General features: G+C 38.0%; 1 protein-coding gene across 1 annotated transcript in view; it reads right to left on the bottom strand.

Annotated features, from left to right (window-relative positions):
* Positions 1-10,303: 10,303 nt before the first annotated feature.
* Positions 10,304-24,089, bottom strand: part of NDC80 (NDC80 kinetochore complex component) — a 15,912-nt gene continuing 2,126 nt past the window's right edge. The window contains exons 2-17 of the mRNA XM_054285252.1: positions 23,488-23,708; positions 22,904-22,990; positions 22,029-22,152; positions 21,729-21,901; positions 20,441-20,543; positions 19,532-19,621; positions 18,162-18,255; positions 16,932-17,038; positions 15,972-16,116; positions 15,459-15,664; positions 14,133-14,285; positions 13,771-13,860; positions 12,890-12,982; positions 11,258-11,388; positions 10,780-10,882; positions 10,304-10,426 (exon numbers count right to left, since the gene is read on the bottom strand). Of these exons, the coding sequence (XP_054141227.1) occupies positions 10,304-10,426; positions 10,780-10,882; positions 11,258-11,388; positions 12,890-12,982; positions 13,771-13,860; positions 14,133-14,285; positions 15,459-15,664; positions 15,972-16,116; positions 16,932-17,038; positions 18,162-18,255; positions 19,532-19,621; positions 20,441-20,543; positions 21,729-21,901; positions 22,029-22,152; positions 22,904-22,990; positions 23,488-23,585 (1,920 nt within the window). The 5' untranslated portion in view covers positions 23,586-23,708. The remainder of the gene's footprint in view (positions 10,427-10,779; positions 10,883-11,257; positions 11,389-12,889; positions 12,983-13,770; positions 13,861-14,132; positions 14,286-15,458; positions 15,665-15,971; positions 16,117-16,931; positions 17,039-18,161; positions 18,256-19,531; positions 19,622-20,440; positions 20,544-21,728; positions 21,902-22,028; positions 22,153-22,903; positions 22,991-23,487; positions 23,709-24,089) is intronic.

The following is a 24,089-nucleotide window of genomic DNA, read 5'->3' as shown; positions in this document are numbered from 1 at the left end:
AGTGATGCTCTCTTCCTAGTGTATCCCAGGATCCCTTTCTTGGCCACAAGGGGACTGCTGGCTCATGGACAGCTTGTTGTCCACCAGGACCACCAGGTCCTTCTTTGCAGAGCTGCTTGGCAGCAGGTCGACCCCCAGTTTGTGCTGGAACAGGGTGTTATTCTTCCCATGCCAGAACCTGTGTGTACCTTGGTTAAACTTCAGAAGGTTCTTTGTCCATTTCTCCACCGTGTTGAGGTCCTTCTGAAGGATGGCACAGCCCTCTGGGGTATCAGCCACTCCTCCTAGCTTTGTGTTACCAGTTAATTTGCTGAGGAGGCCTCTGTCCCTTCATCCAAGTCATTGATGGACAAATTAAACAGTACTGGACCCAGTATTGAGTTTTGGGGGACAACGCTAATGACAGGCCTCCAAATATACCTTGTGCCACTGATCATGACCTTCTGGGATCTGCCAGTCACCTAGTTTTCAATCTACCTCACTGTCCACTCATCCAACCCTCACAAAAGTGTAGCTGCTTCTGTTCCAAGGAGTCTTGGTTTTGAGGAAAGGATTGTGATGACATGTAGGGGAGGTTTGTAAATCAGTAGAGGTGACAAATGAGTAACAAAAAATCTTGCCTTTTGAACATTTCTAAGGTCTTCTGATGTCCAACCTTAACCTCCCCTGGCATAGCTTGAATCTATATCCTCTTGTCCTGCCATTTGTGTTTTGGGAGAAGAGACTTAGCACCACATGGCTACAGCCTCCCTTCAGGTGGTTGTAGAGAGAGATAAGGCCTCCCCTGAGCCTCCTTTTTTCCAGGCTAAACAACCCCAGCACCCTCAGCTTTTTCTCATAAGACTTGTGTGTCAGATCCTTCACCAGCTCCATTGCCCTTCTCTGGACACACTCCAGCCCCTCAATGTCCTTGTGTAGTGAGGGGACCAAACAGAGCACAGGATTTGAGGTGTGGCCTCACCAGTGCCCAGTGCAGGGTAGACTGTCCTGCTGGCCACACTGTTGCTGATCCAGGCCAGGATGCCATTGGCCTTCTTGGCCACCTGGGCACACCCTGGCTCATGTTCGGCTGCTGCCAACCAGCACCCCCAGGTCCTTTTCCACTGGGCAGCTTTCCAGTGACTCGTCCCCAAGCCTCTAGCACTGCCTGGGTTGTTGTGACACAAGGGCAGGATCCAGCACTGGGCCTTGTTGAACCTCAGACCATTGACCTGAGCCCATCGATCCAGCCTGTTCAGATCTCTCTGCAGAGTCTTCTTGCCCTCCAGCAGATCAACAGTTCTGCATACCTTGGTGCAAAGTGACTGAGGGTTCACATGATCACCCGGTTTGTCAGTGAAGATACTGAACAGGACAGGCCCCAGAGCCGAGCCCCGCAGAGCACTGCTTGTGACTGGCCATCATCTGGACGTAACTCCACCATTCTCTGGGCCCAGTTACACTACAAGAAAGCAAATTGCATAGTGGAACTGAGCAGTGTGGAGTTTTGTGAGAATGAAGAGCATTTGTGCTGAGCAGTTAGGAGAGGGAGGGTCTCTTGAGAGTTTTTATATAGGCTGTGACTCTGAACCCCTCTAAATGATGGCTTGATAAAATTTGGAAGAGTGTGTCAAACCTTGTTACTTTATGAATTCATCAAACGAAATTTAGTTTTACAGTGTACTTGAGACAGCACTTCCATTTTGGAATGCCTAGTGCTTTGAGAAAAAAAACTTGATGAACTATTTAATCTAGTTTCAAAAATAATGTTGCAAGGAGGAAGGGATGTTTCTACCTGAAATGCAGGCACTTAATTTACATGAAAATAAGTTCCTCACCTTTCAGCCTATCTCCAGGCTGGTTTAAAGAGTGCCTGCAGTTGCAAAGTTTTGATTTTACAGGAAAGTGGTTTTTTTTTTTTTTGTGTATGTGTGCAAAGATGTATTTATTGTTATATCCTGCGTGTATTTAATTTTTTTTTTTTTTGTTCAAGGAATAAATTGAATGCCTGATTTCTTTATTTTTATTGAGGGCAAATATTAACTAAGTTTCAGGACTAGACATTTTTAGACAGTAAATATTTTGTATGCACATAATGAAAAATGCAGGTTTTTTCACTAGAAGAAAGTGCACAGCCTCTCTAGTAGCTTGTTGCAGTGGCACAGTCTATTGAGTGATACTGGATGCTACTGCCTACATATGCCTTGTAGGTGCAATGCTACCAATTCCAAATGATCCAACAAAAAATGCTGTTCCTCCTTAAGGTAACAAAGGTTTTACATGTAAGAAGAGGTGGCATCTTGGATTTAGAACTCTATTACTGCTCTAATAAAACACTGTTGATGCTATGAATGCAATGATTTTTAAGATCATGTCTGAAGAAATCCCTCCAATCACACTCTTACAAGATTGGGATCGAATATGTAATTCTCTCCTGTAAAATGTGTAAGAAATAGGAAAACTTGATAAATATATTGTCACAGGTAACAAAGGTTTTACATGTAAGAAGAGGTGGCATCTTGGATTTAGAACTCTATGGACCTTTGACCTGACCTGTTAGAAAAAATACCTTAGTGAGAACCCCTGAGGTGTGAAACAAAAGAACATCATTATTTGAGTCACTGAGGTGTGAAACAATAGCATCACTATTCAGAAAACCGAACCATCTGAGAGACAGAGACCAAATCATGGAATTAAACAATTAATTATCATCATAACATGAAAACGAAGATAGATATAGAGAAGTGGGTTACTGAAGTGCTATCTACTAATTTTTTTTATTTGCTTCTCAGTAACTTGACAAAAATTAGTGAGCAAATAAAGTGACAAAATTTGTGAAACACAATCTACTTAGTGAAGTTGAGAGGACTGTAAACACAGTCCATGGTTCTGAAATACCTGACTGATGTGATAAAAGATTAAATTAAATTTTTAAAATTGAAGGCAACTGAGAGATGGTGAAGAAGGGGGAGGGACAACAAACCATTAGTTCAACCTCCTGCTGTCCAAATTAAGTCTGTCAGCTGCTCTTTGTGAGTAAAACTCATGTAGATTCTCACTGTTCATTGTGTACTTCAGTAAGAAAAATACGAAGTGACGTGCTTGTTAAAATCCAGTAGAAATAAAGGCTCTGATGACTACAGATGGGCCATAAATAGTTGTGGAGAGCATGCCTAAGAGGAATAGGATTATAAAACTAAGAAAGTTTTATGGTTAAAAGTATAAAAATAGGAAAGATAATCAGGACCTTCTAGTATATCTCACAAAGAAAGAAGGAACATGGAGTTATATTAAGAAACATGCAGAACTGACAGGAAGATCTACTCTTCATGAAACATTGGATTGAGCTATGAAATATGTAATGAGAATGCATAATTTAGTGAAGTTTAAAACAATTTCTTCTTCCTATGAATAGAAAAGAGATAAAGGACTAGAAAAATTAAGAATTAAATTATTCCCGGTAGATATTCAAATCATATAGTTTGGCCTTAGAATAAAATATCCAAATATTACTGAGTAGGAAGAGTTTAAGTTGGAAAACAAGTTATTCCATATCTGATCATTGTAGTGTTTTGCACTATTTTCCAAAGACATATTTGGAAGGAGGACAACGCACTAGATGGATACTTGTAGGATTTAAACTGTCAGCTCTCCTAGGATTGTCATGTAACTGTTTGAGGGAAACCATGGCAATAGCAGGGAACTTCTCTGAAAAGCTCAGCAAGAAGCTGCTCTCAGCAAGAAGCTCTTGTCATTCACCTCTGACAAGGGCAAATGAATGCAGCCACATATTCAGTGGTCATGAAATAAGTTGGATGGCAATCCTCTGCACCTTGTGAGTTCCAGAGTCAACTTTCTCATGGAAAATTAATAAGGATGTATCAAACCTTAAAAAATTTCTTCCTCTCTAGACAAAGAAACATGAATGATTCTTGAACAAATACATGAGAACATGTATTGGGAGAAAACAATTTTTAATTTGTGAAAAGGCTGTTGCAGTATAAGATTTATGTCTTCAAGCATTACTGTTCTAATAAAACACTGTTGATGCTGTGAATGCAACGATCTTTAAGATCATGTCTGAAGAAATCCCTCCAATCACACTCTTAAAAGACTGGGATCAAAGACATAATTCTCTCCCATAAAATGTGTAAGAAATAGGAAAACTTGATAAATACGTTGTCACAGAGAAGATCCTGCCTCATATGTAAGACCCTGTGCTTTTCCATTCAAATTGCTATTGCTGTTCTGTGGTCTTAGCCGAGTATCTTCCAGGTGTTTTGTAGCTGAGCATTTTTTTGAAGGCTGCTTCCTCCTTTTTCTCTTCCAATTACCTTGCTTTTAACGGTCTTTTACACTCTTCTTTTTAACCCTTTCCCTTCCCCTGGCTGCTTTCTCCTGAATGTTCAAGGAGTGATTTTATCACAAGCTCCAGTAGCAGTGGCACCATGGACTCTAAGAAAGCCCGGGCAACTCCAGTTGACTGCTTAGTTGTCACATGTCTCTGCATGACATTACCTCATACTCTGGATTTTGGGATGATCACACAGTAACCATTGCCCTGTCTTTGTCACTATGGGTGTGTTTTGCCGTGCAGAAATTCTTCAAGCATGTATAAGCACAGTTTTTGTTGTAGCACTGTGGTAGGTTGATGCTGGCTGGATGCCAGGCACTCACCAAAGCCAGTGTCTCACTCCCGTCTGCAGCTGGGCAGGGGGGAGAAAATGCAATGAATTCATGGGCTGGGATAAGGCCAGGGAGAGATCACTCACCAAATACAGCCACGGGCAAAACAGACTCCAACTGGGGATGTTAATCAAATTTATTACTAACTGAACCCAAGCAAGTAAGAAGTAAAATGAAAAGTAAAATAAACCTTAAAAACACCTTCCCCCCACACTTCTCTCCTTCCCAGCTCTGCCTCCCCCCCTCAGTGGCACAAGGAGACAGGGAATGGGGGTTTACAGTCAGTTCATCACACGTTATTCCTGATGCTGATCAGTCCTTCTCCTGCTCCAGTGTGGGGTCACTTCCACAGGAAACAGTTTTCTGCAAACTGCTGGAATGTAGGTCATCTTTTCACAGTGTGCAATCCTTCAGGCACAGCCTACTCAAGTGTGGGCCCCCCACAGGGTCACTAGTCATATGAAACCTGCTCCAGTGTGGGCTCTTCTCTGCACAGGTCCCTGGCAGGAACCTATTCCAGCATGGGCTTCCCATGGGTTCACAGCCAAGTCTTGGGCATCCACCTGTTCTGGTGTTGGTCTCTCCCATGGGCTGCAGGTGGATCTCAGCATCCCCGTGGACCTTCGTGGGCTGCAGGAAGACAGCCTGCTTCAGCATGGTTCTCACCATGGGCTGCAGAGGAATCTCAGACTTGGAGCACCTCCTTCCCTTCCTTTTCCACTGACCTTGGTGTTAACAGGGTGTTCCTCTCCCATATTCTCACTCTGCTCTTCTCTGGCTACAATTTCTGCTGTATAATAACCTTTAATTTTTTCTTTTTAAATATTTTATCACAGAGGTGTTGCCAGCATTTCTGATTGGCCCAGCCTTGGCCAGCAGCACATCCATCTCGGAGCTGCCTTGGACATTGGCTCTGCTGGAGATGAAGGAATCCTCCAGCAGCTTCTCACAGAAGCCACCCCTGTAGTCCCGCTGCTACCAAAACATGCAAACCGAATACAAGCACACACAAAAGACAGATGGTATTTAAGGAGCTTCTAGGCTAAGTATTTGTGTTCTCAGAATCCATAATAAAAGACCTGAGGAGTAGCTTCTGCAGAATCAAACCATCCAGCAATTGCTGGAAGAGATCCTCATTAATGCTGAATTGTCATTCCTTGATTTCTTGTTTATACCTTTTCAAATCTATATCTTTCAAGGGAGTGATTTTCTCTTAAAATACCTAAACTTGCCTGAACCATGCAACCTGTGACTGCTTTCTTGTCTTGTGTGACTCAACTCTGCAGCTTTCCTTATGACTTTGTTATGAGTGATGGCTTAACCTTTGGGAGGGGGAAGAAGATGGTAAGTCGCTACCCAGCAGTAGTCAAGCAGACCCCATTATTTGGTGTCCACTCTGCATTTCAAATGTAATGTAATTTCCATTGCTAATCAAGACCTTCCAGATAATTAGAACTAGTAACTCCAGGAGCTCTTTACCAGGCAGAATAGTGAATGCCTTTCAGCTGGGCATACCAGTTGTCATGCATGACTGTGCTAGTGTTCAGTGTTCTCAGAACCACATAACATCTACCAATACAAAGGCATGCACTATTCTGAATCTTTGGAGGAAAAGTGAAATAAAATTACATACATCTTGCTTGATTCAAAATACTTATACACATTCCATCACCTTTCCTTTTGCTTTGGAGTCTTGCCAGACCAATAAATGTTTCTTTAGAGGTGAAGTTAGAGTAAGAGATGTCCTTTTAAATCTTTGCCTTGTGCAAAGGGTTCTTGAGACTAAAATGCTTATCAGGTCACTGCCAGTTGAAACTGTGGTCTCATGCATGAGGTGGTAGAGAAAACAACATACAGACCACACATCACAAAGGCTCCTTGTTATCGTGAAGCTGTTGGTAAGAACTTCTGTAATGGAGGGACAGTGCAGCCAATCACCCTGTAGACAGACAAGTGATACTGTCTACCTCAGGCAAATACTGGGACTGGTAGACCTTTATGAACCAGAGTTCACAAAAGCTCCACTCTCCAGTGGGCGGCAGTGGACAATAGAGCTGACATCTGTCATGTCTAGAAAAATCCTGTAAACAGATCAAGTCCTACCAAAAAAAAAAAAGAAAAAAAAGCCTGCAAAATCAGGAGTTTCCTCAGGCTGAGTGATAGGACTCTGTGAATCTCCTGATAGAGGGCTAAAAATGCTGAAGATGTCAGTGCGCATCCTTTAGATATGATATTGGCTAAGACATTGATAGTCCCTCATCCAGTGGGGGACACTGAGGCCTTTGTGTCTTCTGTGCTTCTTCCATTTCTAAAAAAGGGATGAATACCATCAAAACTTCCAACAAGAACCTAAAATGTAAAATCCTGATGAAGATTCAATAGCCCTGTATGATGGAGTGCTTTGCAAGCAAAAAAGACTCAATGATACATGATTTCATCATACCAGAATGTTTTCACAGCCAAAAATCTGTAGACAGTAAGATTGAAATATTGAAAAATATTGAAATATTGAAAAAACAGGTAAATTCCCTGTTCTGTACTATTGCCAAAAGAGGAAGGTTATCTGGCTCTGAAGGACACATTAAGGTTTCCAGTATTAAGCAAACAAGAGCACCCTGAAGAAGACTGGAAAGATTATATATATAGTCTCTTCAGAGGTTGTTTGCAGTGCTCAAAATACTTGTATACCATATAACATGTAATTAGCAATGAATAGGCAATACCCTTGTTAACAAAATTTCCGTTGCTTTACAGTCATTTAGCATGAGACCAGAGTTTTCCTTTTTTACTAGAGCATTGCACTGAGGGAATTGCTCATGTTAATGAAAAGGGAATGTCTTCAGCTATTGACTTTTTCTTCTTCCTTACTCTTTCAAAAAAGAACATAAAAAAATATAGCTGTTTTTTTAATTCTACCACATAAGTTGGAGCAGGGATGAGAGCTCCCATAAAAGGCCAGAGCAGGCAAACTATTGGAAGTATTACAGAGCCACAGAGCACAAATTGTTACTCAGCTCAGAACTAAAGGCTTGCATAGGCATGCCATGCTTTATGTTGGCAAAATCAATGAAGAGCATTGCAGAAGCCTCATATAAAACACTGCAAAGCCAAAGCCTGAGCAGGCACAGGTTGCAGCAGAGGAGGTTTCAATTGGCTATTAGGAAAATTTCTTCACAGCAGGAGTTGTCAAGCATTGGAACAGGCTGCTCCAGGAAATGGTTGAATCACCAGCCCTGGAGGCATTTATAAGTCATGAGGATGTGGCACTCAGAGACTGGTTGAGTGGTGGACTGGGCACTGTTAGATTAACAGCGGGACTCAATGAAATTAGAAGCTCTTTCCAACCTGAATGAATCTACATGACACCCTCAAGAAATACTCCAAAAAAAGAACTACCATGTTCTTGTTGGTGATGAGTTTCTGACAACAAAAAATGAAAAAAACAACATATGCCAGAGAAAGCATTCCAGCATGCTTCTACAACATCAACTGTTATTTTTTATAGCTAAATAATAATAATAAAGCAGATGCAAGAGTGGTCACGTAAAGGAAATACTTATGTAATATGAAGATAGCAAAAGGTTGGTTCATGAGATTAATGCTAAAAGCATACTACATGAATCACTGTCAAAGCAGCTTGGCCCTATGCTCCTAAGAATTTTTAAAAAGCCATCTATTTTTTAAAAGGTTAAAGCAATTTTTATTCCTCTAAAACTTACATGAAGATGTTTGTGCATTTTATTTTTCCCCTACACAATGCAGTTTCAATAGCAAGGAGAGGCAGGGAATTAGTATCTGCTGCTAAAATGATTATCTAGTTCCTCAAGGAAAGTCAGATGATTGGGATTTTATGTCATATTTCTACACTTGCAGTAAGGATCAGTCTTTTATAGAAACAGGCATAAGAAATTTTATTGAGTGTAAGAATACAAAAATTGTCACATTAAACTGTACAAAAGGTACGCTAGCACTAAATGAGGCAACTGGATCCATACAAGAGCCAACATTTACAAATGACTCATACTACTGAAATGTACAGGTGCTGTGGTACTTTCTCATTAAGACTTTATATTCCAATAAAGAAACAAAACCAAAACCAAGAACAGTAATTATGTTCTAGTGCCTACTGCCTAAATTTAGAAGCCATATTCCAGAACACAAATCAAAACCAACTTGCCTGCCTTTCAATATCACAGAGAAAACATGTTGAACGAGGATTAAAAAATTCCCTCCATTTTTAAATTGTGAAGACATAGTACCTAGTAAACATTGCCTGATGTTGATCTGTTGGATTACAACACACAGCCCTACAGTATTTTACAAAACCTGGATCCAAATTTGTTACAGAAAACAAAAAGTAAGTCTGTAAAGATAAGAGAAAAGAGGAGAACAAAAGAAAGCATAAATACTTCCCAGCTATCAGAAGACTTTTCTAGCTGTTAAATTAGAATTCTGGAGTATAAAAAAGGAACAGAAAATTAGAAGCTTAAATAATGTCATCATTATCATATCTGAAACAAAATACTCTTACCAGCGCCAGAAGATTCACACATTATGTTAAGGACAACTGAGTTTTAAACTCATTCTGCAAAAATAGCCTAGAATTAGACAATTCAGTCTGTGTTTAGATGGTCTAACTCAGGTTTTGTTATATATCCTAGGGATCCGTGCTACATTCAAATATTGTAGAATTAAGGAGCAGCTTTCTTTATTTATCAGCTGCTAATTGCCTTTAAACAACTGCAAAATTGTTTTTATCTTTGTATATTTGAATGTTTGACCTATAAAAACAACACTCAAATACTTCAATGCTTTTAATAGGAAATACCATCATAAACAATTCCAAAATATGAATGCTGGGTTTTATTTATTTATTTTTAACACAAAATTATACACAGAATAGATAAAAACATACTACTTCCACATAGCATTGATCCACTTTCTTTAAAGTATTTGGACCAGAGGTGCCCATACACTAATTTTACTGTTACTGTCCTGAGGAAACATCAAAATCTGTCCAACTGGCCTAACAAGAAGAATACAGATATTTTAGACCATTTTGATGTCCCTAACATGCACCAAACCTACAAGTGATTAGATATACAGCCAGAATTCATATGATGTCCTATTTAGAGCTTTCTCTGGTATATATATTCAAGAAGTTTCATTTGGGAGTATGAGCAGCTAAAGACAAAGCTTGGTTTTCAAACTACTGTGTTTCTTTTTCTAGATTATTACAAGACTACTATACAAGGACTAATCTTTTCAAAAGAGGTTTTGATTTTTTACTCATGTAAGAGGTGTCTCTGTGCAGTTTCATAGGTAACTGAACAAGCAGCAGACAGACATTTACATTTAGTCTTGCTAGTAAAATAAGGCTTGGGGAAGGATGCGAACTGTCTGTGATGCCCTAAACACATAGATATGCTATTGAAAGTACAAAGTCTGAGCAAAGCATTTAAGAAAATGCAAATATATTGTTTAATTCTTAAATGTATTTGTGTCAACAAAACAAAGAATTACTTTCTTGCACTTAAAATCAGTTTCAGTGCTAAACACAGGTAAGTACCCACCCCTTTAGAAAGCCCCATACTAGAGCTTCAGAAATGCAACATTTTTATCTTCATCTTTCTAGTGATTAGACACTGTCAGCCTTCTTTTTATAACTGTCTAGGATGCCGGTCAAGTTTGACAATAGATCTTCAGGCATGAATTCTTCATCGTCTCTGCATATTATTGCGTTCTGTTCATCAAGGTATTTCTAGAAAAGAGGTACAGAAAGCTTTATTAGCTCTGTCATGTCTGTATTTCACTGATTCTGCTAAAGCATTTTAAGCAGTCATTGCACAGGTTAACTGATTTCAGTTAAACACTTTCCTGAAAGACATCTCTCAGAAGCAGGTTTAACCTGACAGGATGTTACTGCTGAAACTGAACAATCAATTCTGATTATTTACACCAAAGGTTTTGTCAGAAAATGTAACTAGAATCCACAGACTTAGTAACAGCTAAATAACTGATACTTCCTTAGAAAGAGTAAGCTCTAATTTCTAAGTGTTTAACTGCAAAATGTCTCTAGAGAGATTCAATTCTGAATACCAAATTTTAGCTTACCACTATAGATTGTATATGAGTAGTAACTGTTTCTACAAGACGACTCAAGTTAGCATCAATTTTTCTCTTCTCTTCTGTTGTTGTTTGCACAACGAGTTGATATCTAAAAGGTAAAGATACTCAGATGGTGGTGTCCATAATTAGAGAATTCCTGACATTTAAAACAATCACTTCAAGTCTGATTTATCATCACGTTTAGCCATACTTTTTTTTCCATTAGTATTAATTTGAACCAAGTTACAATATATTAATGCTCAACTTAAAGAAAAACCCTTACGCGGAAAACAGGAGTTCTGATACAGCAGACAAATATTTTAGCAAAATACTGTTGAGGAGAAACATCTTTCAGTTGTTAACTTGTGAAATGAACACACTGAGATGGATACCTGCTGAAACAACTTTATGTTCCATTCAAGAAAATATCTTTATCCTTAAAAACCAAAAGAAACAAGGCAGACATGGAAGTTAGGAGCCTTACTCTCTTTGGATATCATGCAATTCATTTGTAGCTTCACTGAGCCCATCATAGACACCGCTCTCAAGTAACTGTTTATGCTTCTTTAACGATTCCAGTTCATTTGCACATTTCTTCTCTTCTTCTTCTATCTCCTGTTGTCATAAGGAAGGAGAAGGAAAAAAAATGGCCTCTCTCAGGTATAATTTGGATCTTTTTTTCTATTACCTGATTATATCCTAATACTTGAATTCAAAATTCACGCAAATAGTTCCAAGTTCAGAACTGAAAAAAGCCCCAAGGATATCCCTCCCAAACCTAAAGTTTCAGCTGTTTTCTGTATCATCCCCATCCCAGAATAAGCCTAACCATCTCTTTATTCCTTTAACCACATTTAAAGGCCTGTGTTGCAGCTACTTTCCCTTCAGAGTTAAAGCTCAAAAAGTGTTGTTTAGATAGTCTAAATAGCTTAGAAATGGCACATTATGAACAACTGTTTCTAGGTTAAAAAATACAACCACGTTTGAGTAAGAAAATAGTTCTTGTTTTTTTGTCTGAAAGAGAGTATAATTCCAAATAATCATCTCTTCTAGGAGAATGACACTGTTCATGCTATACAGTCCACAAAACCAAACAAAATTCTGACGTCAACTCAACATGCAATTTTGGTAGATTACCGAAACATCATCCTTCAAAAATAATTTTAATACTTAAGACTTACAAACAGCATTTTAAATATTAGAAGAGGAATTAAATGACTAAGCGTCTGGGGGCAAGCGTGTATTTTATGAGCTTAACTTTAGAGAAAAGTATATGCAAGAGCACAGATCAAAAGCTAAATGTCATGTGGTTTTGAAAAATATAAACTAAATTAATTGCCTTTATATACCTATATATACACCTGCCTCAGCAGGTATCAGCAGTGAAATAGCCCTGTTTCCTGGCTATAGCACAGGAGTTTGGATTTACAGGAGCATATATGGTAAACACTGGCGTAGTTCAAAGAACATTATTCTGCAGAGCACCACGGCCCCACTAAAGCAGTGTTGTCAGAGAAGTAGGGAGGTACCAAAATAGCCACTCAGTTGTTAACAGAGAGGGTTATGTTTTGTTGCTGAACTGCAAGTGGGGAAAAGAATAGGGACTGCTCCTGTGCTGGCAAAGGAAGCTAAAGGAAGTAACAGTCTGAGATCATTAAAACAATTTAACATGCTTTTGGTCAATGTTTTCCTTAGTTTTTACAGAAGCTGATTAAACATGTTTACTAAAAACTGTAAATGTATTTATTATATACAAATCGATTAGACACGACAGGTTCTGTTAATCCTAAAATTTCCTTCAAGCACATGCCCAGAGACATCCTGAGGTCAGATGATTGTTGCTGCTTTGATTAGTGGATGCAGGAATTTATGATTTACAGGATCTGCTACAGTATGATGCCAGATTCTCTTAACAAGAAAGTGAAAATTGATTCAGTTAAGGTGGCAGTCAAATCACTTTTCTGAAAAGAATGAAAAAATCCTCTAAGAGGGAAGGAAGAAGGCAAAGGCAGAAGCCCAAACAAAAATGCAACCCAAAAATTTACCGATAAATACAAAAATTGAGGATAAGGGTGTCATTAAGGATAAGTTGTCATCAAGGTGTAAGAAGTTCTACCTTAAGCTTCTGCTGGTAAAGATCATCCAGCTCTTCAGCTTCTGCTGTCAGCATTTTCACACTGCGTTTCTTGTCCTCTAGCATTACATTCACCTAGGATGAAAACATAACCAAGGAAGTATGGTTCAAAAAGAATTCCAACATATAAATCCATGCCATCACAAACCATACCTGGTTAAACAGGTTAAACAGTTAAACTAGGCTAGGCTGGGATGGCATTATCTTTCTTCATAGCAACCTATGTTATGCTTTGTTTTGGAGAAGGGGCTAAAACAGTCTTGGTAACACACCAAAGTTTTGGTTACTGCTGAATAGTGCTAGCACAGCATTCCAAGGCTTTCTGTGCTTCCCCAGGCCCCTCACTGAGTAGGGTAGGGACAGGCAAGAGACTGGGAAGGTGCACAGCGAGGCCAGCTGGCCAAGAGGACATTCCATACCACATAACACCACGCGCAGGTAGAAGACCGAGGAAATAAAATTCTCCTTCTTTCTATCTGTCCCAAACCCAATAGTACTAAAAATCTTCCTGATGACAATTTGTCGGTGACGGTAAGCCACACAATCAACTGGAATGAACAACTTATTAGAAACAAATACTTCCAATGGTTATGGTCAAGTATATGTGAGCTACTTAAACTTTAATTCAGGGAATACACGATATTTCAACCAACAAAGACCTCAGTTCTTAGAAAAACTTTTAGGTTCCATTACAATAAAAGCAGTTTTCTCACAGCTTCTCCCCCTCTACTTGTCCTCAGAAAAACCCCAAGTAATTCAAGAAACCAACCCATCACACTTTAACCGTGCAAAAAGTTGAATGAAAGAGGCAGATAAGGTTTTAGGGTTGGTATCTTAGTGTTAATCTTCATTAACTAACTCACCTGTTCCAAAGTGTCTTCCAGAGTAATTTTCCGTTGAGTGGCTTTACTGATTTCTTCCTCAGTCTCATTGATGATCTCCATGAGGGGAGCCTGTAATATGTATACAAGAAGATCGAACAAATGCAATTTGCTAATTTGAACCAAGATGCACCCCAGTACATCTTTCCCTTTTATTTTTTATAGGCTACTGTATTCTCCAACACCAAATCTCTTTCATATACTACAATGTCATTATGATGACTCATCACACAAGCTTTTCAATGACATTTCATTGTGAGATTGAGAGACCTTCCCAGCATTCCCAAAGAAACACATTTTTTTTGTGAGTGGTATCTAAAGCCTTCAGTGTTGATTCTACTTACCTTGATCTGAGTTCTGTATTTGACTAGGCAATTTGGTCCTGAATCAGGATTAAACTGAATGGTAAAGTCGTGGCCTTTGGAATTCTCAGCACTTACTGGAATTAATTTCAGCTTTCGAGCCAGTTTATGATACTCTGCCAGCTGCATTTCAATCTGCTCAGAGGAGAAAAGGGCACAAATCATGGAAGAGATACAAGTGAAAAGCTGTGCAAGAAGTATTCATATAGTACTTTAAACAAGTTCCTGAGTTGCTCTCTATAGCCATAATTCCTTGCTACGCCACAGTATTCAAGAGCTGTATGCAATGCCAGTACAGCAGTTTGCTGCATTAGGTACTGTTTTATGATTCTTTCAGAGTTTGCACACTGAGGTTTCTTAGTGTCTATGGCTGAGAACACTGAATGGTTTCACCTGTGGTTTTCCATATTCATCTGCCATAATTTTTCCTGCCTCAAGTTTTTGAGAATTAGCTGATTGGGAACTAAAAATGTGCTAGAAAATAATACTAAACAAATGATCAGTTATAAGGTCAATATGCCTTCTCTCATTAGTTTTGTCAGGAAACGCTACACAGCCACACATCCTAACAACAAACTAACTTGAGCATGCCTTTAAACAAAGCTTATTAAATGCTTTCATTTCTAATTAATGAGTGCTAATAAATGCAAACATTAAAGAACCCAGGGTTTTTTTTTCCAGTTTTATATGCTTCATACTTGCACCTGAGGATTTAAGTTGATAAAGGGTCACCCTACCAAACATATTTGAAATTTTTTCTTTAGTTCTCCAATTGGCAAAGCAGAAGCTTTTAAATCCCATCACTTACAGGACTATATCTTTTCACTCTGTTTGAAGGGATTGAACTTGGCCCTTGAAATATGTTACAACTGCTACACAAAGAACTAATCAGGCCCTAAATGCATGCAAAGCCGTTGATTCAAATTCTCTAGTTTTGCCTTACTTCCTTGCTCTGAAATATTAACATTAGCCTGTAATTTCTTGTGTTATCAAAGCAATGGCATGCTAATGTTATCAAAGCTCTTAATGCTACAGCAGTGACAGCTTACCATGCTTCATATTCTAGACGCATCTCTTACGATGCAGGAAAAAAGTACATTTCCATTAAGTGCAAAACAGAAAAAGGGAAAAGAGTGCAACATTTTTCAGAGATACTGTAAACAGAGGCCATTCTTGTCAGTTTTGCCTGGTTAGATACACGTATGGTGGTGTTCGATTATTTAGGAAAGGAATTATCAAGACTCCAATTTTAAGCTTGCATGATGAGAACTGGCAGCCACCTCTGAGCGTTGTGGGGTTTTCACATACCGCGTCTCTATTCCTAGCATATTTTATCTCTTCATTCCACATCTGATCTCGTTCTGCTTGCAGCTCCTTATTCAGCTTGTTAATGGTTTGCTGCAGCTCATTTCTCTCGTGATTTATTCTCTCAATGTCCGCAGCCGAGTACTTCTGGTTATCTAAGATGTGCCGGAGCCGGGCATTCTCCTGCTTCATGGCTTCTACTTCTGCGCCTAAGTACATCAAACATTTGTGAAATGGACATAAAATACCAGCCTGTATACATAAACCTCACCTCTGTATTGTATGAGTAAATGACACAGTTATTACATAACATTACCATTTCATTACTCCACTTCATTACTAGTGCACAGAGTGCTATTAGACAAAAAAAAAGTTTTATTAGCAATCCATTCTGGAAAGTTTATCTGTAGCATCATGCTACTCCAAGTACCTTGCTCTGCTCTCAAGCTAAGAACTACAATTATTTGAAGACTATTTCTAGCTTCACTGTCCTGACTGTGATCAAGTCCTCCTTACCTGCTGTCTCAACTTCATCATTAAGACTTTCCAGCTTTTGATCAAGGATGGATATATGAGATTTCATATTAGCCAAATAAGCCTGGTATTTCTGGACGTCTGCTTCAAGAGACGATTTCACATTTCGTAGCGTTACTCTACGATCCTAGGAAATGGGTGAAAAGAACAACCACTCTTAGATAAATATAAAATAATGACTTCACTTTCCAGATAAGACAGTAGAGTAATTGATCAATATCAATAGCACAAATATAGAACTAAAGAACTTTAATCATTTTTTATCCCTGTGACAGCTAAGTCCAGTCAGGACACCTTAAAAATAACAGCAAAGAAGGCTGAAAAGGTTCTTGCATTTCAGCATTATGTCTCTCATTTGCATCAGACAGTGCTTTAGACAATTCTTACTACAGATAGTCCACAACTTAACTCTAATAGTATATGGAGGGCAGATGAAACAGGGGCATGGAAAGCCAGGAATAAACTGAGCACATTTTGCACAGTTGGCAGGAATTTCAATTGGCCACCTGCACAGCCACTAACTCATTTTTAAACTCAGGATGTATTAAAAGCAGAATCCAGCTTTTCAAGCAAAGTATTTTCCATAAAATATATTTGTTATCACTGAATCCCATGCCTCATATTTGAATACCAGCACACTTGAAAAAAATAATGTTGAAATTTATATTAAAAAATTTGGTTCAAGTATTTTATTGATATTTCAGTCAATAGAAGACCTTATTACCTGTAAATACCTGCACATTATCAAAGAAATAGTTACTGAAGACTCCACAGAAAAAACCCTTGTTCTCTAATAGTATAGAGTCTGTAAAACTCTGGCCTAATTAAAATCTCAAAGCACTGAAATTTTTCCATTTGTTATGTATCATAAGTATCTTCATTCAGAAATGGTCGATATTATAAAATTCAACTCCACCATAAAAACAGACACAATTTACTAACCGGCTCACTTTCCTTTTCTTTTTCTAGTCTTGCAATCTCTTCTTGAAGTCTTTTGTTCTCAGCTTCTAAACTTTCTATCTGGAATGGATCTATATTAAATAAATCCTCTGTGAGAGAGCAGAAGAGAGAGTGGAGTTACAAATTTATCTCAATATCACCACCTATTTGGAGTATCTGAACTTGAGCTTCAGCACAGTAAATACCCATTATCTGGACAATTATTTTACACTAAAAAATAACTAAAAACAACCAAGAAACTTACCAGAAAAACCTTTCATTAAAATGTAAGCAGGCAAAAACCCCAGAAAAAACAAGAAGAGAAATGGGTTTCTCAGTCCTCATGTCAGAAAGAGTTCTCGTGTCAAAGTCACTCCCAAGAGGTAAGGGTTTCCAAACTCTCATACAGCCCACACCACAGGAGAGTATACAAGTCAGGACTACCTTGTGAAGCTAGAACAAATCAAACTTGCTTAACAACCTCTTTCTTATCCATATACTTCCTTGCTTCTTGAGGCATCTTTTCCCTAACTTGATTTGGCTTTGCCAAAAAATGGGATGATGATTTTTTCCCAATATCCAGTAACAGTGTGGTATCTTGTTTCCTCTCCAACTGATGGCTCCAGTTTGCAAACAAAGGGCCCTTAGTCTGGCTTTTCATAGGAGAGCAAAGAAAGTAAGAAATGTTTTTCTTCCTTTTCTCACATTGTGTTTGTATTTCTGCAGGTGGTGAAATGAGTGAGTCAAAAAAACCTAATAATTTTCTACCTGCCTGAAGACAAACACAGGTGCATGCTGAATCACATACAGAACCCTCACAATAGAGTTTGGAACTCTTGCAGAGTGCTTTCAGATCTTTCAAAAGCTGAACTTTCTTGTCAGCTGGGCATGCTCTGAAAATATTTTTCTTTTTTTTAATTGTTAGCTTTTCCAGACAGAAACAAGAGCCATCTGCACAGATGGAGTTCACATCTGAAGAACTGTATACTGCTTTTCTGTGACAAAGACATTAAAAAAATCAGGTGACACAGCTACAGCTGATAGCAGATCATGACCTATCCATCTGTACTGCTCAAAATACACATCAAAAAGAGAGCATTAAGTTGAAGTAACTGAAACATACTTAGGTGTTTCAGACTCCCTTAGATCACTTTCACTCATAAACTGAACAAACTGATGCTAGGAGAAAAGAAACCAGTAACACAATTGAATTCTTAGAATTTAAAAACTTACTTAATTTTGACTGCACTTCAGCATCCACCTCTTCAAAGGTATCTCTCCCTTTCATGAAAAGATCATAGCACTTCACACAGTAGTCCATGAAAAGCTGAAAACAATTTAAAAATCTTTCATTTCAACAATTCCAAGACCTGTAAAATATCTGGATAGTCTAAAGCTACTCAATCAGTGGAATTAAACAGACATCAAAAATATCCTTAATGCTTCGATTGTACTTTTGTAAAATTAGTTTTTTTTTTCCGCCCTTTGAACATAGCATGTCAACAGATTATATATTCAGGCAGAAGGAGACAACTATAATTCACACTATGAAAGGTCTGGAAATCCTGTATTTCTTACAAAGATATTTAACAAATATTGTAGATAGAATATTTAAGAATTTTTTCATCTTGATGCATATGATTCTCTCAGGCTAGTTTATGGAAACTGCAGGTCTGTTTAACAGACCTTTTCTATAAATATGACCATTAAAATTCAGATCTGCAGGTCTCAAAGTACTCTTATCTAGAATTAAAGAAAGGTTACCCAAAAAGAATTTGCTAGACACTAAGTCACAGATGCTTCAGAAGCAATTACACCAGTATTGTGAATTTTGTATCTACATATATATATATATGCATAAGTGCCAATGTAGAAGAACGTATTTAGTTTAAAAGCATTGTTAGTTGCCAACCATCATGTTGTAACCTTAGTCCAAAATTATGATTTTACTTTAGTTTTGCAATTTCTAATTAAATGTTTTAGCTTATAATGCAACCCTCTCCAAACACCTGCTGTGATTTAACACGGAGTTAAATCTGAGTAGTACTAATAATCCATGATAAATTAAAAAGAAAGCAAGCTGTTGGATTAAGAGCTCGAATTATACTGCCACCCTATTTTGTGGCTCAGAAATAAAACTTTACAACCAATTTTTACATAGTCAACTGAGTAGATATTGGCACAAGTCACTATCTTTAGAATTAAGTCACTGTCATTATACTGCACTGCAGTTAACCTCAGAAGTCTTGATGGCTAAAGGAAAATATATCGGAAACTAAAAAAATAAACAGCATAAGGATGCCCTTTCTCTACAAAGGAGAACAGTATATACTTGTAGAATAAGGTGAATATAAAATAAAGAGAATATTTTGTTTAATACCCAGTCTACACCAACAGACTGACCATGATACCTGCTCAGGAAATAGCTGATCAGGTTTTTTATACAATGCTACTCTACCTCCTAGAAAGCATTGTGAATATAAAAGGGAACAGAATCTATAAATACATGACCCAGCAATCTAAACTGTAATTAAATTGTGTTGTTACAGCACGTGGCAAAATCCAGTTAAGCAATTCTGATACTAATTTCCTTTTTATGGTACCTTATTATGTACAATTCCATCATCTGTCTCTCCTCCCCAGCTCTGTCTGTCATCGAACGACGGTGCATTTTCCCTCATCGCATTGTACAGCTGAAAAGCAGAGGTGCATACAACAGAGAGCAAATATGGAGACATCCATTAGTTTCCATGCTGGTTTTCGTGAAAAGAAGCAGAGTAACACCGGATTAGCATTTCAGCAAGCAGGTTGGAATGAAGCTGTGTTGAGTTGACTAAACACACAGGTAAAGAGGCATGAACTAGACAGTCAACACTGCCAAATTGTCTTGTGTCTTTTGAGCAGAAAAGGACAGGGTTTTCCTGGGTGCTCAATTCAGCAGTGGTCAACTTCTGTCACAGATGCCAAATTTTGCTCAGTCCCGAGTTGGCAGCAGCAACTGTTAGGACTACTAAAAAACCCAAACAAACCAAACAAAACCAAAATTAAATAAAAAACACCCCACTCAAACTGAAAACTTGCCACTCTGTATCAGAATCACAGGACATTGGAATAATTTCAATTGAAAATTCCATCCTTAGATTTCAAATTTAGGAGAGAATGGCGGATGTCACAACATTTGCACTGGAGATACACGTTCCATTCAGTGATTATACTCATTAACTTCTCACGTTTATTGTATGTACAGATCAGCATTTTGCCACCTCCTTTTATACATTAATTTATCCAGCGCATACATGTAAAGAAAAAACCCTATCATAATATAACATGAAAAGTTCACTTGAAAAGTTACCAAAACATTAGGCCAAGGGTCAGCTCCCAGATGACAGCTAAGAACATATATGTTTACATATATGTTAAACAAAGATTTGTAGAAAATATGTACTAAATCTGTATTGAAACTAACATTCCAGCCTGGAAAGTGAAAATATTTATCTTAAGACAAACATTACCTTGACACAATCAATTAACCAAACCAAAGCTGCCACAATCTGAGGCCAGGTGTGTGGTGCTCCCACAGTGTACATGGAGCTTTTTGACAGAGCAAAGGGGTACCTGTACGGCCAAAGAAGATACATTTTTAATAGCTGTGGCAGGCAGTGATGAAAACAAACCAGCACATGTTGAAAACAAAGCAGCATGTTTTTCTACGTAGATGAAAGCACAGAAGGAAGAGCAAACTCAATTCTACTGTACTTCAAAGGAAATTAGTTGAGTTCTTACAGTACGATTTTATTCAATTATCATGGGTTTCTCATTTTGCAACTCTCAGAATAACATGGCTTGAAAGGGACCTGTAAGGATCTACAAATCCAACTCCCTGATCCTCCTAGAACTGCCTACAACTAAACCATATGATCAAGAGTGTCATCCAGATGCTCCTTGAACTCTCAAAACTTCAAGTGACTTGTCAGAATTAGTCATTTTATCCAGAATTACACCCTTGGTGCAGCAGAGTGGAATACTTTTCAGCATTTTAAGCTATATCAGCAGTTTCAAATGTTATAGATTAAAACAAAGCTTCATTAAAATGCTGAGAAGTGTACAAAAAAGATTTGCACCTACATTTAAGGAGCCCTGGCTCTCTGACACCCTCATGGATATACGTTCCCTTTTTTTTTTTAATGAGACTGAAGATTCACAGTTATCAAGAGGCAGAGGATTTTCTTTCCAAGACAGTGTTGGGGCATTAATGATATCAAACCCTGAACAAATTCAGCAATAAACCACTCAGCTGCTTAGTGTTTTTCTCCCCTCAACAGTAATTTTGTTATTCCCACATTCTGCTTTGAAAGCAGAATGAGAAAAATTGCAGGAAAACATATTTTAAACTAAATTTGTTTAAACTCAAATTAAATTGTCTTGGTCCAAAATTCTGGAAATTTTAGTTCTTAGATTCTAACAAAATGAACAGAAAGGTCTGTAAAAGAAAATCGTGCCTTGTCCTCCAAAGTTCTATACAAATAATCAATTAAATTTTACATGACAAAGCAAGATCCCCAGAGCTTATAGTTCTGTAAATTCATATATAAAATGTATAGCAGATGCTGAAAATCAGAGAGTAAACCTAGAGTGAAACAAAAAGTGAAACAAAACAATCACAACATTGTACTTTTAGAGTCTCATCTGAATAAATAAACCTATCCATTCCCCCCAACTATCAATGCAGAATTCTTAGCTTTTAAATTTCTAGCCATAACATATCTATTCAGCCGAGGAGACTAACAATAATCATCTTACCCAAGGTCTTTAAAAACTTTGGGAATTTCCTCTTCAAATTTTGAGTCAGGCAGTTCATAAGAAGGGCAGAGGAATTTGTAGATAAAGGTGAAGATCTTTAAAAAGTCCTTAACTGATGGAGATTGTAGTGATTTCACAGAAACATTGTGGGCATAACCATTCTCAACAAGGAACTGTGCAAAAGACACACGGAATACCAGTCACTAAATAAAATTTATAGTTGAAACCAAGGGAAAGAACCATTTTGACTAGCACATTTTACACCTCATAACATACATGCAGAACGAGTGAATATGTTACCTCACAAAGCTTTTTGATACATTGTTGGATGAATGCCTTGTCATGAAGGGGCCTGGGATCCTTTATCTTTTCTGTCCCAAACACACCGAACTGGCTGCTGCGTGACCCTCCAGCCCCACTCGCTCTAGGGACAGACAATGAACACAGGTCTTGTGACAATACATAGAAAGAAGAACTCTCTTCATGTTTAAGTCACAACTGCCAGCTTTGTGTTTTCTTTGCATTTGTTACACAGAGTGATACTTGAAGTTTTCTCTTTGTTTAAGGTCATTGGAAAAACCATCAACCTGGAAGTCACAATGCCATAAGTACAACAAAGATTACTGCATCCTAGATGAATACTTTCTTCATTTTATTGAAATAAATAAACTTTTAGAGAGCAGAAAAATACCCAAAGATGAAAAAAAATAATGTTGGTGACTGTAAATAAACTCTAAAAATATTTAAGGAATATTTAAAAGGAATAACCCCTGCAACAATGGGGTACTATCAAGAAGATACCCAGAACACAGAAAGTCATGAGCTAAGTAGAAAGATCATAGAGTTTTGGAAAGTTTGTATCTTAGAGAGAGGAAACTAATGCAGAGTATACTTCAGATGTCATTCTTCCTTAAACAAGAAAATATATTGAAATACTCCTAAGGTCTGCAGTGCACATCATTCCCAAAAGAAAAAAAAAATAAAGCTCCCAAAGCAATTCCTGCTCCACAGCATTATTGTTTAGTGATCAAGGACTGGAGGAAGGCAGACCTGAAGGTCTGCTTGCCTCAGATCCATTATTCCCTATAGTGAAAATCTGTCAAGAAAGAAAAACACCAAATTAGAGGACCATTTTTGTTTTAATGTACAGTGCAGACAACAAAAGCTATCCATACCTGTTCCCAGAAGAGCTGACTTTTCTTTCTGAAGCTCCAGATGTAGGTTTGCTCATGCTCAGCTTCCCAAAGGTGCTTCTGTCCTTCCTGAGGAGCAGAAAAAGATTCAAGTGACTACTTCTACCAATTCATACAAGAGCTACAGTAAGTAGCTCCTATAGTACTTGTATTATAGTACAAGACTGTAAATAAAATCTAAAATATTTAAGGAATATTTAAAAGGAATAGACATAGGGATAGACCATACAAAGCTCATACAAGAGTGATACAAACAGTCATATATTCCTAAGCACCTTCATCCCCCAACATCTTAGAAAGGTTAACTGATGCATCCAGCTATCTCCTCAGAAACAGGTAACAAAGTGTTACAACTTGAAACATGACACAAGTACACAAAATGGTTAAAGCAAGTATTTTTGCAAAACTGGAGCACATGTGCCAACACCCTTGGCTGTAGGGAGCCGCCTTCTCACTGTCTTATTTTTTTCCCCTCAGTTGCTACTCACACTCAAACACACTATGATAAATCTCTTCAGAATTAGTTTTATATACTTATTTTTAGCAACATGACCAGCCAGACTTACATCTGAGGTGTCTGAAGACCCTTGCCGGTGTCCTGCACTCTCAGTGCCATCATAGATTGTCGACTGCTGCTTCCAGCAGTACTTGAGCTTCGCCTCATTGTGACTGCTGTAAACCACAATCCCTCAGTATTCCAGCAGTATCAGAAAATCCAGGACCTAAGGGTATGTTCTTTTCTAAATGCCACAATGATTTTCCAAAGGCTCAGAATAAACAAGTAGACCTGTACATTGGACCAAAAAAAAAAAACAAACACCAACCCCAAAAAAAAGAAGAAAGGAAAAAAATTATGTTAGACTCCACAAATACATAAGAGCAGCCACAGCCCTTTAAATCAACCATTTTGTTGATAAAAAGTGTTATTGTTTCTTCCAAACCTACTGTTTTGTCTTTCTTTATATTTGGTCATTTCAGACCTATGAGTCCCAAAAGCAAAAGAGCTTGAGAAATTTTTCATTTCAGTCCACTGGGAAAAAAGGCCTCACTACCACGACTACACAAGTGTTGGAGAATTTTGCTCAGAAATGGCTTAAAAGGCAGCTGTGAGGAGCAAATTCTCACAGCCTGTTTCTGTAAACAGCTAAGTTCTCAAGCCTGTCTTCAA

This window comes from Melozone crissalis, unplaced genomic scaffold (assembly GCF_028551555.1).
Source record: "Melozone crissalis strain CALT ecotype California unplaced genomic scaffold, PUWL_Pcris_2 ptg000042l_1, whole genome shotgun sequence".
NCBI lineage: Eukaryota > Metazoa > Chordata > Aves > Passeriformes > Passerellidae > Melozone > Melozone crissalis.
Note: the sequence above shows the minus strand (reverse complement) of the source record. Positions and strands in the feature narration are given on the sequence as shown.